This window comes from Vidua macroura, chromosome 10 (assembly GCF_024509145.1).
Source record: "Vidua macroura isolate BioBank_ID:100142 chromosome 10, ASM2450914v1, whole genome shotgun sequence".
Taxonomy (NCBI): domain Eukaryota; kingdom Metazoa; phylum Chordata; class Aves; order Passeriformes; family Viduidae; genus Vidua; species Vidua macroura.
In genome coordinates, this window is record NC_071580.1 from 14,744,968 (window position 1) to 14,762,592 (window position 17,625).

Here is a 17,625-nt window from a genome sequence, read left to right on the forward strand (position 1 = left end):
AACACAGCACATAACACACAAAGCCAGTGATGTTGTGTGCTCCAATATGTTCCTTTCCAGGAGTTTACATGGCAATTACAAGATGCCAAACAGAAAAGCTCATATCAAAGGCTTATGAGCCTGAAGCTTTGTTGACCTCAGCATGAGAGAACAGTGCCCATTCCATCTCAGCCTTTACGATCAACCCACGTGGCTGAAGGAGATCAACAACAGGATCACCTGTCTATATTTCCCAGAGAACAAGTTAAATCAATGGCTTAAGCTGAGCACTATGGCTTAGCATTATCATGATCTTTAGGCCAGTATTTCCAACAACCCAGCAGGAGGTAAGCCACTGCAACACACTACGGGTTGTGTGTACAAAGCTCAAACCCCAAAATTTTCAAAACTTCTACCTTACCAACTACCAGATATATATTTCCTAAAATTTGGTCATTCCTGAGTAATTTAAAATGCAGTACTAAATGTTACCATTGGTTCCCAATGGCTGTCCCCATGCTGAGCAATGCACCAATGGATTATTGTAATCCCCTATTTCAGGAAGCCAGAAAACTTGATTTCTCACAGAGAAGGAAAGAGTAAGCCTCTCTCTATCATAATGCCATGGATGCCAAGAATACATTATACAAGTAAAATACAATTCACTTCCATTCTTAGAGAGCTACAATTACCAAAATTAAGATATCTGGTTGCAATCTAAAAGCAAACTTATTTCAGCTCTGCATACAAAGTAAAATTTTCATTGTATACCAGTACCTTCTTTTTTAATTCTTCTTGCTCTTTCTTGCTCAGAGTCCGTTTGGCAGCACTCATTTTGCCAATACTGAATGCTTTAAGTTTACTTTCCATTAGAGGCTGCAAAGGGAGTAAGAAAACACATCAAACTGTTTACAAAACAATTAAAATAATGTTACTTTTGACCTTGGTCCAGACCAGTAACTCAAATAAAACAAAGAAAAGCCTTCCTGTACTTATCTGTGAAGTTTTCATTATCTAATACAACCAAAAAAAAAAAAAAAAACTTTAAATCTGCGTGGCTTTTTTTAAACAAATCATCCTTGGTTTAATGAGAAAGCTTTTAATACACCATTCAAACACAGCTGAAATCTGAAGGACACTTGCTGTAAGAGCCTGGACATTTATCACTGTGCAGTGCTGCTGTTTCTAAACCTTCAGAAATACATGCTTTGCACTACAGTTCTTCCCCTTTCCCTCAAAAAAGCTTTTCTGACTATTTTGGCAAGAATAATGTTTGTGCAAGGGTGGACAGGTAATGGAACAACCATATGGATGCTAAATTTCCATTGTACTTCAAGGTAAAAATTAATAGCTTTGCTGGAACAACAAAACACATTCTAGAGGTTTTCAGCTATAAAAAATCCTCACACAAAAACTTCAAATTCAGCCCCTAGACTGTTTCTAATTTCTTTCCAAAACCCTGATGAAGGAAGTACTCCACATAACAGTAATTTCTGGAGTATGGAAATGGAATTCTTAAGGCTCTGGTCTGATAGTTAACAGGCAGCAAAGCATCAAAAGAAGAAAGACAACAGGATGGGAGAGCATGTTCCAAAAACATGGGCAATGGGAAGTTAAATGAGAGAAAAGATACTTCTTTAGAAACTCCTGCCTTAACACAGTAATTTATGAAGAATCAGCACAACAAAGGCCCAGAAGCTAGGAGTCTTGTTTTCAAAATATTTGTGATGCACTTACACAGAGCACACAGTGACACTTAAAACTATGATTTTTGCAATGACAGTTCTTAAAAAAAAAATCAGCTCAATAAAACATCAAGACAAATAAGGTGAACAACTTAAATGTCATATTATGAAAAATATTCTGATACCAACTGGAAAGGGTTTCCTCTAGGAATAATTTTCTTTGTAAAGATTTCTATTTCTAGTATCAGCTTTCTATTAAAAACTCATAAAAAAGCACCATGAAAAACAAACTGTTTGAAATATCTTCAATTTATAATCCTTGCTTAGCATCACAAACGCCTCTTAGATCTGTGCCAAGCATAGGACCAAGTAGTTCATACTTCCTTGAAATTGTTCCCTCTTCATCACTGAAAGTAAAGCTATCAGTGACAAATGTATGCAGTGCTGTCTGTGAAGTTATCTGGTTTATGACACCATGTTTGTCAGCGTGAGCTGCTGTGACAAGCTTATCAGGAGCTTTTAATTCATCTGTGTGTTTTTAAATTTAATAAAATCCTGTCTCCCAGTTGTCTGAAAAACAGCTTCTATTTCAATGTGATAAACAATACACAACCTTGGCAAAACATGAGCACACAGCTATGGCACAGCAATGCAGGCAGAACAAATACCACACTCCTACCCAAGGCTTATCCTGTCATCAGAAAATAATCTCTCACAGTAATGTCACAGGATACCTGCAGATCAGCCACATGAGTATTTGTTCCAGTGATATAAAAGAAGCAGCTACAAGATAAGAGCTCTGGCACTAAGATCTGCTCAGTTTAGAAAGGGTCTCAGGGAAAAAAAAAACACCTGCCAACTGGCAGGAACAATATAAAGTTAAGATTGAACTGATTTCTGCCTGCTAGTTAGATTCCAGTGGGCAATTAGAACATTATCATTAACCATATGCAGCTTCACAGAATTCCTAACAACAGAACTACACAAAACTTGAAGGTCTTCCTCCCTCAAAAAATGCAAAATACTCTGAAAAGGCTAAAGTAAATGATAGGAGCAAAGAGAAACTTGCAGCTGAGAAAGCAAACTTGTTTAACCAGAACACTGCACTGACTGTAAGGTGGCACAAAGCACTAAAGTTCCAGTTCCATCAGTACAAAATATTCAGAAGAGATTTAAGAGTAATTGCCCAAATTGTAGCAAGTAAAAGAAATCAATAAAACAAGCTACTTCTCTATGAAAAGTTTCTGTTCCCACAACTCAACTAATGCTCTTACAAGCAATTTAACAGCTGGTAATTGACTTTTGCATGTACAAAATCAAATTGAAATCTTGAAAAAAATCCAAGCCACAGAATGAATTGTCTGGTATTAACTCTCAGTTTGGCTCTTGCTGCCTGTTTTCATTTTAGCTCAGAAACAGGTAAGTCTTCATGCAACATACCAACCACACAACCAAGAAAAGACCTCGTCACTGAGGGGATAAGGGGCAGGGGGACAGCAGGACCAGGTTATTCCTCTTACCTTTTCCTTTATCATATTCTATTAGAAAGAAAAACAAAGAATGGAATTAGGGCCACGCTGTCTCAGCTTTGAGAAGCCAACTGTATGTGAAAAGGCACTTCAATATCCCATGACTCCTAGGATTGATCACCTCACATCCTCGAGCATTCCTCAGTATAAGAGACAAACTCATACAAAGTCCTTGCAGCTTCTTTCTGTTCCAGTACCTATTATGGATGCAGTACCATGCAGCACAGCTTCCTACATTGGTGCTTGTTTTGAAAGTTTCAAGGAGTATTTTTAAACATGAAATCAATGTTCATTTGCAAACACCTACAGGTTACATACCCAATGCACCAGACTCTGCCTGTAGCAAGCAGTTTTCTTTAAAAACAGGCCTATTTTGAGTTTGTGGGTTTGGTTGGAATTTTTTTTGTTTTTTGTTTAAGTGTTTTGGACTTACATGTGAATCAGCAGATCCAGTGGTATGTACTGCATCTGGCCCTCTGACCTAAGGAGAGAATGAGGAGAAGGTGAGGCACACAACAAGGAACAGACAAACAACCTCTAGGGGGTTTCTCCCACTTCTTGGAATGTGAATTTTCATTTCAATTTCAACATCCAAATACACAAGAACAAAAATACTTATAATGTATTTTAATGATATATCTGACCTAGGTCACCTCAGGAACAATGTCAATATAAGGCAAATAAGAGACAGACCTAAAGATAGACCTTTAAAAAAATCTGAATTTCCACAGCTGGATTTTATAAATACATCAGTAATGGCACCACTGGGAAAAAAAATAGGTTAGTTACATTGCATCTTCAAGAGTTGTCATTAAAGGCTGTTAAAGATTACATAAAGTGCTTGATTACATTTGGCTTCCTATAAGATAATTTCCAAAACTGCTTTTACTATATTGTGCATAGATGGAAACTGGCCACCTCAAAAACTGCAATTTGTGACCAGGTACTAATTGATATTATTACTTTAAACCTAACTGAACTTTAACACCTAAACCAGCTTATATACAAAATCAGGATTTAAATGACCTTTAAGTGATGGAGAACACACATTTAAATTACATAATGCCCGAATTCCATAAAATCAGACATAACATCTACTATTAAGATATTATTGCCTGATGCACAATTCATACCTTAATTGAAATTTAAGACAAAGTAACACATTTCCATTAGCTGAAATATGTTCATTAGTTACAGAACATTAGCATTTCTCCTTATTTATAGTTTATATCAGAAATAGTAATATATGATGCTCATTTCCAGTCTTTCAAAACCAACAAGCACCAAGTACTACTCTAGAAGATCATTTACTAGGCCTTGTTTTTATTGTGCATCCTGCTTTTTCATCGGCTAAGACATAGACATTTCTCTTTCAACAAGTGTATTCCTATGTTATACAGTAAAATCAATTTAGAAAAAAATTATCTTCAGCATAAATTAGAATTAAGTGCACAAAGGTAGAGTGCAACACACAGATACAGCCCTTCCAAGGGAGAAGCAAAAGGCTTCTACGAATATGTTTGCAGGGTTTTTTAAGAAAGATAAATGGGGCAGGGAAAAATGGGGAAAAAATCATGTCTTACTCTCAAAGACTTCCCAAATCCCCTTCCTTGCAGCACTGTACAAGACTCACAAGCACATCTTTGCACAGAAGCTAATAACAAGCTGAGTTCACATGCAGCAGTAGCAGTTCATTATCATACACATGGAAGCAAATATCTCAAGCATCTTTTACTAATGCCACTTCCTGCAAACTTCTCCTGTGTTTGGTCCTGGATTTTTTTTTTATCCCCCACTGTCTGTGGCACTCAGATAAGTACTCTGTTATGCACAGGTCTCCATACTGCACAAATGTAGCCTAAGGAAGGTTGTCTTCCCCTCAAAACTTTATGAATGTGTAGCCCAAGATCACACAGACAAAAGATGTACACTGTGCAAAAGAATTCCAGAGCATGGAAACAGCATTCTTCCCGCTGCCAGCTGCCACCCTGCGGCAGCCAACACAGCAGCTGCAATTCCAGCCTTCCAACAAACAACTGGAGACCTGCAGTTAAAAAAAATCAGTCTCAAAGGTGGAGTGATACAGTGCTGTCTGCCTCGGTGTACTGACACAGATCGAGCACTGCTCCAGGAAAGGAGCTTGTCTGGCAGCAGCAGAAGGGAATGGCCACTTCCTGATTCTCCACATCTGTTTCATTTATGGAAGTTTTAGACATCCCCCCAACAGGGGTGATGCTGAAGCTGCTTATAGGGAGGACAAAAACAAAGCATTACACAGAGTAACAAACACTGGGAAAGCTCAGTACAGTGACAGATTCTCCTGAGGAAGAACATTAAAAAAAGCAAGACACTAAATGTGCTTCTCCAGCAGCAAGCAGATGATCCTGCTCAGAAAGACTGAAGTGCGTGGTAGCACACAGAGATTCTGTGGGAGTCCAGTGGCTCTCCCCAACCCACCAACAGGGACCATGGCACTGTGGAGCTGCTGTGAACATCAGCTGAGCAGCAGAATTTCTACTAAGGTGCACTCAGGAAACTTCGAAAAGCAATTTTAGCTTTCAGACCAACTGTACCCCACAATAACTAGCAGCTTTGGAGAGCCACGTTATCTTCCTCCTTCAACACTTCTTATTTTTAAGGTCTTCTCTTTGCCATGTATAAATTTAGTTCTACCTTTGATACTGCTCCTGACCAATCAAGCAACTGTTCTGACAAAGCACAAGATGAAAAGGTTCTTGACAAAATTACACACTGCTATCTCCCAGTTTCTAAATAGCAGTTATTTTAAAAAATCACAAATTCTCACAACACTGCACTTTGCATCCATCTGTACTGCCTTGACAAAAGGGGCCATTTTGTTTCCTTAAGAGTCAGACCAGCTGCACTGACTCAGCGAAATCAGTATCTTTCTAACAGAGGGAAACATTTTAGAAGATGTTGCCCACCTGTGTTGAAATCTAGAGCAGGATTGTTTTTCCTGTTCTCATCACATCAAGTAGCTCAACTGAACTTAACTGCAGAAAGAAAGACACACAAAGCTCTGCTCTACACATGATGAGATGTGAGGACAGCTCCCTCGTGTTCAAAACGCCGACAGAAAAAAATGCAGTGAATCCAACTTTCAGTCACTGCCAGCATAGACAATTGACAAATGCCTTCTTACCCCCAATTCATTGCATCTCTGCATGAAAACTATTTTTTTTTCCTCAACCAGACTATTTTACAGCTGGATCACTTTTCCCATCACTTTCACACTGCACATTTCTCAAAGCACGTGCCAGCACAGCTGAAGAGTCATTTCAGCAGCCTGCATTGCTCCTGCAGTAAAATACAGCCCTGTCAAACCCCAGTCCTGGAGGTCAGATCACCTAAGGCTTCACTCAACTTCCAAGAGAAAAACCACAAACTTCAAAGGACTGTACAAATGAGATTTATTACAAACTTCCATGAAAATGCCAAAGCAGAGTCATCTCTGAGATTCTGATCTTTACATTTTCTTCCAGCTTCATGGAAGCTTCCAAGGAAAACAGAGAAGAGAATAACTCTTTGAAATCCTCCTTCCTGCTCACAGTTCACATGGCCACAAATCCAGCTCTTTGTGGTTTCTCTAGACTTAAAAATCTCTCAGAAAAGCTGGCATGACTGTGTTATTTCACAAGTATTTAAAATACGCTGTATACAATAAATATTTTTTTAATTAATACTGATGTCATTTAGTGAAACAAAGAGCAACAAAAGCACAAAAGCTGCCAACAACCCAAGAGACAATCTGTAGTCCTCTAAATGCTGAATGGTATTTTTACAACTGTAATTGCTACAACTTAAAACATAAATGAAAGCCCTGTCCTTGAAAGAACCAATAGCTTCAGGGTGAAATGTTTAAAAGAAACTCTGATGAAAGCCACTCCTGCCCTGTTTCAACACCTTCCATTGATCCTGCCCCCATACTGTTCCTGGTCTAGCTGATAACTCACAAAAGGGATGGGGAGGTTCAGCCAAACCATCTCCCAACTCATAGCAGCAGCCTGCTGCCCAAATCATGCCAAATCAACCAAAGAGGACAATGTTTGGTAGAGAAGAAGTAGCTAAGGCTGGGCCTCCTTGTGTCAGCACTGACTGCAAGGAAAAACAAATGGAAACACATCATAAATTAAGATGTCAAAATTCAGTTAAAGGAAGTTTCCAGGTTGCCTTATATTTTTTATTCTTCCTTCCTCTCTAGAAAGTCAGTGCTTGAAAACACCTGCTAACGTATTTAGTCTTTACAGTTACTGGAATAACGCAGATTAAAATTAGTCCCTGTCTGAGTAATCATAACTTGCAGACAATAGCAAATGGACAGTGGCCTTCTCCAGAAGTATTTGTACAGAATAGTATTCCACTAGAACCTTAAACTCAGATAACAGGTACAGACAGCTTTTGGGATGAAAAAGGGAAAAGTACAGCTTGGTCCAAGTGGAGTATTTCTTCTGCATATGGTACCCAATTTGAACAGCAGTCTATGTAAGAGCAGTGGCCATGCCAGACAGTCACTATTCTCAGAAGATACAACAACAAAATCGAAGAGTCACTGAGCAGCTAACATTTCATTACATAAAGATAATTACTGAACATCTCTATCTGTCATTTCAGAATCATGTCCTACATCAATGTCCTCTGTAGTCTTTGGCAATGTCTATTTTCTATTCTTTAATTATCCTTCTTTGCTACTTAGATTTCTGGAAATCTCAAGCACAAATCTTGCTATTCTAATCCCAAAGTGCCAAAGGAATAGTTAATGCCTTTGCAACACATTTCACATGGGAGACTCTCAAAGTTATTTAGCAGCTGCCAGTATCACACAAAGCAGCTGCCACTGCAGCAATGCAGGCACTGGGGGCTCCTGCACCACCTCCAGCAACGCTTTCCAACCAGTGAATCAAACAAATAATGCCTGGCTGAATATATATATATATATAATCAAAATAACTGGGTCAAATTCAGTAGTTGGACAAGACTGAAGAACAAACACCAACCATTCTGAAGGGGAGAAATTATTTTATTTCAGGCACTAGGTCACAGTTCCTCACAGAGCACAGAAAATAAAAGCTCACTGTGTCTTCCCAGCAGGTATGTAGACGCCAGCAAAGGCACTGAATTGGAATTGCCACTGAAACATATCCTATGAGTCTGTGAGATACATAAATAATTGTATTTGCAAAACAAATATAACTTGTAAAAGAAGCCGACAACCTCACTTTTAATTACGTAAGTAAATGAATCCTAAAATTATTAAAAATAACCACAATATATGATAATTACTTCATAAAATCTAGCAAAATGGTTATTTGCTCAATTGTTAAACCATAAACATTTTCATATAGGCTCAACTAAAAATGCACATTTTAATCCCTGTGTGAATAAACTAATTATAACAAAAATAATATTACTAATTTCAATACCATTTCTTTCTGCAGATATCTGAAAAGTATCTCAATGTATATCACAAGCACTTATGGAATAATAAAACAAAGGTTCTGATGGGAACACACACTGTTCAGTCCCCCTAAGTTTACTTTTTGAAAAATAAATCCCAAGAGATAGGCATGTCTTATTTTATTTCAATTTTCAACAGAAAATGTTGAAAAGTGAAATAAAATAAAATTCTAAAATTCAGCATTCTCATGGATCCAAGTAGGTACTATCCCTATTTTCTGTGGCACATAAAATAATACTGACAAGAAGAAACAAGCCAGATCTAGAATGCAAAGTGGAACGTGGATGTCTGAGGAATGGGGAACTGAGGGGTGAGGGGGAAGTGCACAAAGGTGGCAGTGCAGGTACAGGACATCCTCAGCAGGCCCTGACAGATGAGCACAGTCTGACCTTATATTCCCCTAGGTGTCCTACTGACTTCCATGGGATGGAAGAGTTAACTGCCTGAACAAACCTCTGCAGAACTGACATCTAGGACAGAAAACAATTCCTATAAATTAATTATTACTGTATATTGAAAAAAAAAAAGAGTATCATCAGTACAGAAATAGTAAATGGCAAAACAAAAATAGCCTATAGCATAACTGTGAAGAGAAAGGAATCCTATCTGGGTTGGCTTTCTGTACCACATTATCAGCTACATTAATCAATAATTAAGTATTCTATTTCTAATTATACTTGAAATCCCAAAATGTCCTACTCCCTGAAAACCACTGCCCACAAATTAAGACCTATTTTACTACTGAAGTTTTCTGTCCAGCTCTTATTTGCCATTCCAAGCTAGAAGCAAGAAAAAAAAAAAAAAAAAGTTTCTTGGCAATATTTGGAATAGATCATAAAAGGCAAACAAAAATAAAACTGTCCTACTCTTATAACAACTCAGTAAACATGCAAAGACTTTAAGTAACTACATTTCATTACCAACTCCATTAATTACTACAGCTTCTTAGCAGCAAAATAAAATTTAAAATAATTAAATAATCCTGGTTTTGCTTAATAAAAAGATGGGCAAAAATTATTCATTTATAGCACTGGAAATTCCTGAGCCATAACACGGCTTCCTCTTTGAATGACTTACACACTCACATACCAAAACCGGGAGGATTTATATAGGTCTGACCTAAAACCTGAAACGAAAGTGAATGAAAGGGAGCAATCCTCAAACCATCAGTAGCCAGTGCACCACCCAAAATATCTTGCCCTCTACCCTCCCAGCAGGAGCGATGCCGCGAGCGCAGGCAGCTCTGGGCTGTGACCGCTGGGTTCAGAGCACAGCTCTGGGCCAAGTTTTCCAGAGCTGCTGCACTACCTGTACTCCTGGGCTGGAAATCCACCCAGCAGGAACTACAGGAAGTAGAGAGGGCAGAGTGAAAAGCGCGGGGAACGCCACAGCAATCCCACGCAACTTGTAATTTCACCGCACTTCAGAGGAACCCGCTCCATTCTCAATTCATCGTTTTCCTTCACACTCGCGAGTTGGAAACTAACCCTGCGCGGGCTTCAGCCCACGCTGTGGGGAGGGCAATGAAATGAAACCCGTCCGTGGGCACGGCTGGGGCTCGGGCATTCGGAACAGCCCGCACCGCAACGCCGGACGCGCGGGCCGGCGCAGCGCCTCCGCCGAGCCCCGCGCCTTCCTCCGCCGGGGCACGGGGCCGCCACGGGGACAGACACGTGCCCGCGGCGGTCTCGAGGGGCGGGCGTGCCCCGCAGGAGGCCCGGGACCCCTGGCCCCCTTCCCGCTCCCCACCCCGTCCCGGGGCCAGCGGTCACCCCGGGCTCGGAGCAGGAGAGAGCAGGCCGCGCCGCCCGCGCCTCGCCACCCTGCCGCTACCGGGTCCCGCCGCCGCGGCAACGGGCCGCGGGCCGCGCTCCCCGAGCGCAACGGAGCGGGCCACGGGCCGTGCCTCCCGAGCCGAACGGAGCGGGCGCGGGCCGTGGCCCGGGGCGGGGCGGCCTCACCTTCCCGGCGGGTTTCTGCGAGCCGCCGGGCGCCTTGTCCGCCATCTTGCCTCTCCCCTCGCCCAGCCCTGGCGGCGGCCGAGCGAGCGCCGATCCCACCGAGCCCGCGAGCGGAGGGCGCGAAGCCGACGGCCGAGCCGCCGATGGCTCCCACCCCCCGGCGCGGCAGGGCCTGCCCTGCGCACGGAGCGATGAGAACAGAGCGGACAGCGCTCCAACAACCTGAAACGTTACAGCTCATTGAGAAACGCCTTGAATACGGAAATGGCCAACACAGTAAATCCTTCCTTACGGGGCTTGATATCGCACTACAACTGCAACTGTGTTGAAGGCTGTTTAACTGGGGATTATAACCAGCCATCACATTTGTCATGAGTCTCGAATCCCCGTGCTTTCATGGATTTTCAGAGTGGAATATGCAGGGGCTGAGATAATACTTAAGGAAAAGACAAGAAGATACACAGAAATTAATGAAAGCTTTAATCCACCACCTGCCGACACCCACTGCCCTGTGAGCGGCAGGGCCTGGGCTAACAACCATCTGCGGCAGCGGAGAATGAAGGTTCCAGAAGGGAGGGGGGAAAAAAAGCAAAAGGAGAGGTTGAAGAGGGCAGAGGCAACTGCAGAGGGCTGGAAGTTTATAGAGGAGAGCAAAACTCTCTGAAAACCTCACCGGTTGCAGGTGTGCGTCCAAGTGTGCAGGGACATGGTCTGGTGAGAGCTGCTGCTCTGGCCGCAGCTGTGTCAGGGTGACGGCTCAGCTGCGAGCACTTCCATGGCAGCTGTCACCGCGTGTCACCAGCACTGAGCAGGCGTCAGGGCGGGCACGGCACAGCGGCGCGGCAGCGAGGCTCACGGCGGGCTGGAGGACGGCAGGGAAGTCTCCCTCAGAGGCGGAGGACGCGGGTCAATGTGCAAGAAGAACGGGGCGGGCAGCAGGAAGAGCTGGCAGGATTTCCTATCGGCGCGGCTGTGCAGGGCACGGCGGGGTGCGGGCCCGGCGGGACGCGCAGGCGCCGCCAGGGGGCAGGCACGGCCCGTGCCGAGCGCCCGCCTGAGGCGGCCCGTGCCGCGTAACGAGACTCCGCCCGAAGTCACGCCAAAAATGGCAAAATAAAAAATAACGCTCCCCGACATTCCTTAGGTACGAGCCGCTTTACGCCGCTGTTCAGTCTGCAGCGGGCCGGGCGGTGCTGCTGCGGCAAAGGCGAGGTAGGAAGAAAGGCCACGCGGCAACACGCGTTTGCCCGGCTGCTGCAGCCTCCTGCCGCCCTCCGCAACACAACGCGGAATATTCTGGAAGCGGCGGGGCAGCCGAGGCCCCAGAGAGACGATGTGTATCCAATACACGTAAGCAATTGCAGCGATAAACGCGTGCTGGTCACACGGCTGGCACGGTGCTGGGTCACACCTCCACCCCGGAGGAGCCTGCACGGCTCTCTTGGATAAATTTGAGGTGGAATCACTGAGGCTTGGAAGGAAGGAGGGGGAAATAAAACCCACGCATTGACAGGCACAACTCCACCAGTCTTTTTAGGATATTTTGAGCCCCAAACATTCCCACAGAGGAGTCCTTGCACGTGAATGGCGTTGGTCAAGGAGCATTACAGATGGATTAGGCAGGATTTACTGCTTCACAATCCGAGCCGAGCCCTTCTCTTCCCCCATCTTTCTCCCTGTTTACTTGAAACCATTTCACTGCCTTGCAGACACACAGGATTAGTATAATCTGCGACCTGCTTTTGGGGTGGTTTTTGACTTATTAGTGCAAACAGGTGCAGAGTTGAAAGCAAAGCAGCTGGGGAACTTAGGGCCACAGAAGTAGACACTAGATGATGCTCAACTCTCCTGGGACCATATTAATAAACCTGGCATGAAAGATGACTGACACTTCTGAATAAGAAACAGACATCTAGCTGGAAAGAGGAATGTGCCTTTGGATGATAAGAGTTTCAGGGCCAATGTTTAGAAAATTTGTGCTCCATTTGGCCTCAATCCCTTTATTTTATCCACCTCATTAATCCATTTTAATTATCCACTTCATTGTTCAAATCCTGTGCTTACTCCTTAGCCTTTACGCTCTTTTGTAATTAATAAACTGCACCAAATTAAGAGCATCACAATCCAGAGCATGCTGTGAAAAACAGGAAAGAAACAGTTAAGAGTTTCAAAGGTCATCTCTAAAGATAGTTTTTCAGAATGAACTGTACTCCTCAATCTGTGCTATTTATAACACATTGCGATAGTACAGTAGCACTTGTGTACAGTTAGTGAATGAGCACACATGTCACTGTTTTGAGCTTAATGGGAGAGCAAGGGCAGGAAGGGGAGCGGAAAGGAAACAGTGAAATGCAGAAATCCATGGAAAATTAATGCTGGAAAGGGTAGGTTAATAATGATAACAATATTTAAAAGCAAATTGTAGGCATTTTTCATTATAATGCAGTAGGTCTGGTTGCCTGCAAACCTGGGAATTGTTTATTAACTGTTGTTACAATGACAAGTATCATTAGGCAATATACTCGGGAAAATCATGAATTATCATAAATAATTAACACTAAACAACATTAAGTAAACCACATGCTGCAGTGTGTTACACTTGTCTTTCTGGCTGTTTTTTTTTTCCCAGCTTTCAGATGAAAGCTCTCCACTGCTCTCACTCCATACCAGGGCACAGAACTGCTGCAGTTCTTCAGCAAATGTGGGTGTGAGGGAATGGGAAAGGAAGGATTTAGGGTGCTGTGGAAGTTCCCTACCCTGTGGCAAAGGAAGCACGTTCGAGGACGTGAGGCAGGCAGATTGTGAGTAGGACAGGAGCGTAGCTGCTGGGTGTACAGGTTTGTTACTCTGTAGTTTCACAGAGTGGCTCGCAGATCACTACAGCCACCGGCTGTGTGTGCGTTCCCCAGTGCTCAGGCAGCAGTCTTCCAGCAGCAGTCTTCCAGCTTCTTCCCTTATTCCGCCCTCCACCTCCTCCCAGCCCAGAGACTGAAAACCGGCAGCGAGGATTCTCAAAACAGGCAGCTGCAGCTCCCCCGTGCACTCGCGGGTTGCTAGGGAGCGCTGGCTGCGCAGCGCCGAGCCGAGAGCAGAGGCGGGCAGCACTCAGCCGGGGCACAGAGAGCCTGGGCTCACTTGAGATGCTTTAGCAGGGACCACCGGCAGAACGAAAAAGAGCTAGAGGGGCTGTCTGGGGGAGGGCAATCTGCCTCTCAACAAGTCTGGACTTGCTGCCACTGCTCTGTCTGCTCTCTGTCCCCCATCAGGAGCCATCTCTGTGTTACTCTGTCTTCCAGTGCTGGTGCTTTACCTTCCCTAAGCTGTGACTCCTGCTCTACTCCTGCCATTCAGCAGCTGCTTTCCCTTCCAGGACCCCACTGCTCTCTCCTGGGACACGTCTTATCAGGGAACCTGGGTTCTTTCTCCCCCTGGGATTCCTCAAGCAATGAGGCGCATTACGCAAATCAGTCACAGGGGCAACATCTGACTTGCGCTGTCTGCCTGAGAAGGGTCAGTCATTTGCAGTGTAGTTGCAGGCATTAGTGCAAGTATCAAATGAAGGCTTAATTTCAAAAGTTCTCCTACAGCTTCTTGTCAGAGAGAATTAGCTCACGTGGCTAGAATCCAGATGTGCACATCTATCAGCTGTTTTGAAAGCATGGAAGTTCAAGATGAGTGCAATGCCAGTCATTCCTTCGCCATACTGAGAGTCCCTCCTGTCAGGTTACTAACAGTGAGTAGCAATTTGTGCTCTGCAAAACACTCCCACTCTGCACACACAAACAAAACAATTTCTTAGTTATGCACTTTGTAAGTGAGGGTTCAGTTCTGCAACCCTTGTGAAGGACAAACTGTACTTTGCTCTTACCACGAGCCCCTGGAATCTGGGACAGTGGTGGATTTTGACCATGGAAAACATGAAATATGCACCCACCCAATACATTATTCTTCATCACAGTGAAACTAATATCCCAGCAATACTTATGTTCAGATTTGCTGCTGCCAAGAAAAAGGCAAGTTTTACCTCAAATCTTTCAAAACCAGGAACTCTAAAAAGACAACAACCAAACTTCCAGAGAAATTTTCTTAAAATGTGAAGTATTTTACCTAGTTTGCTGTGTTTGGTGTTTTTTCAGAGGGGTTTCATTGCTTATTATTAAAGCATAAAGGATACAAACCTGAAGATATTCAACTTCAAGGTAAAAAGGGCAGAAAATTAGAAGCTCCTGATCACTGAGACATTAAAATGAATATTGCTGTGCAACTATGATGGTGTTAGTTACTGCTATTTCCTTTTACAACATCTACCTTTTCTCTCCTCCAGGTGAGGCTTTAAAATATAGGTATCACTCCCACTTGTCTTTATCTATCAAGGCAATAGCTTTATAAAGTATAATTGACCCTAGTTAGTTAGTCAAGAAGGAGAAAGTGACGCAAGGTTTCCTGTTTATCCAGTCTTACAAAGACAGTGGAGTAGAATCTCTAAAGGCAAGTTAATTGCTTCAGTATTAGATCAAAGCACAGTGTCTACTCAATTATTACAAAGTATTGTAATCACTGCAGTAAAAAGTTACCCATCAAACCATTATTTGTAAGAGATTGATACACATTCAAAAAAGGATAGAAAAAAAAAACCAACACAGAACAAAAGGACCATTTTTCTGTCTGTGTATCTCTTCAGATGTTCTCCCAGAGAAACTGCAACCATGAGGTATAGTAAACAAAGTTAGATGAGGCTAAAGCTTCCCTTTCTTTAATAGCTACTCTTTTTAAATAGAGCCAAATTCTACCCTCTCTCTTGTTTAGTGGGGTTCCGTGGAAGATGTCACAACAGAGTCAGTGTTACTAAAAAGATTTCCATGCAGGAAAAAAATCCAGAGGAAATAAAGACAGTAAATGTTTTTACTCAGATAAAACTTCTTACTGAGAAAGAAAGCATCAAAATCTGTCTTAGAAGTGAAGATATAAAAAGAAAAAAGGTATTATACAGATGGAATTGTATGGTAGAGGATTAAGTCAAGCAAGTGCTACTAAGACTGATATTTGCCAGCATGAGTTGAATTGGGTGAGGCTAAAGGTTTATCTTCAAAAGCATTTTAAATCTTACAAACATCGTCACTGCATATTCACATTAGGACTTTCTCTCTTTTTAAGGTTTTTAAAAATTAGTTTTTTTATTCAAAAAAGCTATGTATAGTAGGAGGGCTAAGTACAACCTCTTCCCTAGTGTGCTGAGTATGTTTTAGTGCAAAACATGCATTTAGCTTTTATTTTTTCATTTCCTAACCAAAAGGCATAATTTCACTCAGTAGGGTTGAAGTAATTTAGAATATTTTAGGGCTTTTGATATTTCAGACAAAATAACACCTCAGAAATTACTTCAACATTGAATAAAACAAAAGTATAATGTAGAAACAAACTCGTATTTGGTATTTTAGCACATCTTTTCCTTTGAGTCTTCATCCAGCACTGATTAACATTAGCTTCCATTACTTACCTCATTAGGCAGTACCTTCATCAGTGTTTTAAGAGTCTTCTAAAAGGTTATTTGGAGATAAAGCCTGTAGAAAATTCTAACATGGTAGGATTAACCATGGTATATTCTGACCATGCCCTTCTAAATATAAACTCTGGTTAGAGAAATGGAGAGGCTCTTCATGCACTACATTACGTGGACTTCTCTCTGTGACCTCCAGATGTCCTGATTCTCCCTGGCTTACCACATAATAGTCATGTAATACTAACCTTGATGGACTACATATGAATAAGAGGCTATTTTGAGGTTGTAAGTGCTTCAAATTGTAAGGTTCCCTGCACACTATCCCACAGCTGGCTTGGGAGGAGAAAACTCAATGTAATATGTATGCAGTAGTCTTTATGAAAGCCCAGGCTGTCCTCAGAGATCATTCTCCCTGTAAGGAGTCTGCCTTGGAAATAAGCAAAAGACTTGGATCATTAGCAATGAGTTCCATAAATGTGGCTGTTAAAGCATTAGTGTGTACCTCCACCAACACCCAGACAGTCCAGTGTCCACCAGAACTGTCAGTCTTGAATCACAAGCAAAGCCCACCTGCTCCTCCCAGCCAGGGCTGCCCCAGTGGGCCACAAACCCAGTGGGTGTCTCTCCCAGGCAGCCAGGCCATACCCCAGAGCTCCCTGAGGCACGAGGCCTGAAAGCCTCCCACATCCCTGAACGTCAGGAGGCTGCAGGAAAGTCAGAACGTGTCAAACGAGCCCTGCTGCCGCTGCAAGGCCAGCAGTTCCCAATCAGCAGCGAATGCTGTCGTTCTCTAGACACCATCTGTCGCAACAGCTGCTGGTGGCTTTCCAACAGCCTCTTTAGGGCAGGTCTAAAACCTGATTGCTCTCAGTCAACCACCCCTTCTTATCTAACCTTGATGAGAGAGACTGAAGATCATGGTCACTTTGGCCCTCTACTGTAGGGCATGCAGTGGCATTGACCACCACAAATGGCAATCTCACTGCCACATGGGACTGAGAGACAGGATCACCACAGCCCTACTGGGAGCGCCTGCATGTGTGGTGTGCTGGGAGCAGGGCAGGGCAGGTGTTCTTTAGCAAACAGCCCCCTCCCCACACCTGCCTCTGCAGGGATGCAGCACCCAGTCCAGCATCTGGCCTGTCTCTTCTTCACTGTGGCCTCTCTAGTGAAGAGCGGCACCATGAGAAGCCTGACCTTTACCAGAGGCCAAGCAGTTTCCAGTAATCCCCAAAAGCCTTTCCTCTCCCTAAATCCCACGCTGCAGAGCCCACAAGGAGCAGGGCCCTGCTCGCTCCTGAGGCTCCCTGCAGGCAGAGCTCTGTCAGTCACTCCTCGAGGAGTGTCCCCTTGCTGTGACCCTGCACTCCAGCATGCACCCCCTCTAAAACACATGGATATTGGAGCATATTAGGCCTGCTATCTGAAAAATGTCTTTTGTTTAATATTTCACTCCTCATGTTGGCTTCTCAGCACTGTTCAGTTATGCTTATTT

The 17,625-nt window shown here is 43.2% G+C and overlaps 1 protein-coding gene across 7 annotated transcripts in view; it reads right to left on the minus strand.

Annotated features, from left to right (window-relative positions):
• U2SURP (U2 snRNP associated SURP domain containing) overlaps window positions 1-11,578 on the minus strand; it is a 44,216-nt gene extending 32,638 nt beyond the window's left edge. For 5 of the 7 annotated variants that reach the window (XM_053986774.1, XM_053986772.1, XM_053986771.1 and 2 more), the window contains exons 1-3: window positions 10,631-11,148; window positions 3,627-3,674; window positions 757-855 (exon numbers count right to left, since the gene is read on the minus strand). In XM_053986774.1, coding sequence (XP_053842749.1) covers window positions 757-855; window positions 3,627-3,674; window positions 10,631-10,675 — 192 coding nt within the window. In that variant the 5' untranslated portion in view covers window positions 10,676-11,148. Of the gene's footprint in view, window positions 1-756; window positions 856-3,626; window positions 3,675-10,156; window positions 10,316-10,630; window positions 11,149-11,303 lie in introns of those variants that run through there. The other 2 variants (XM_053986775.1, XM_053986776.1) reach the window with 2 other exon arrangements.
• Window positions 11,579-17,625: the final 6,047 nt, after the last annotated feature.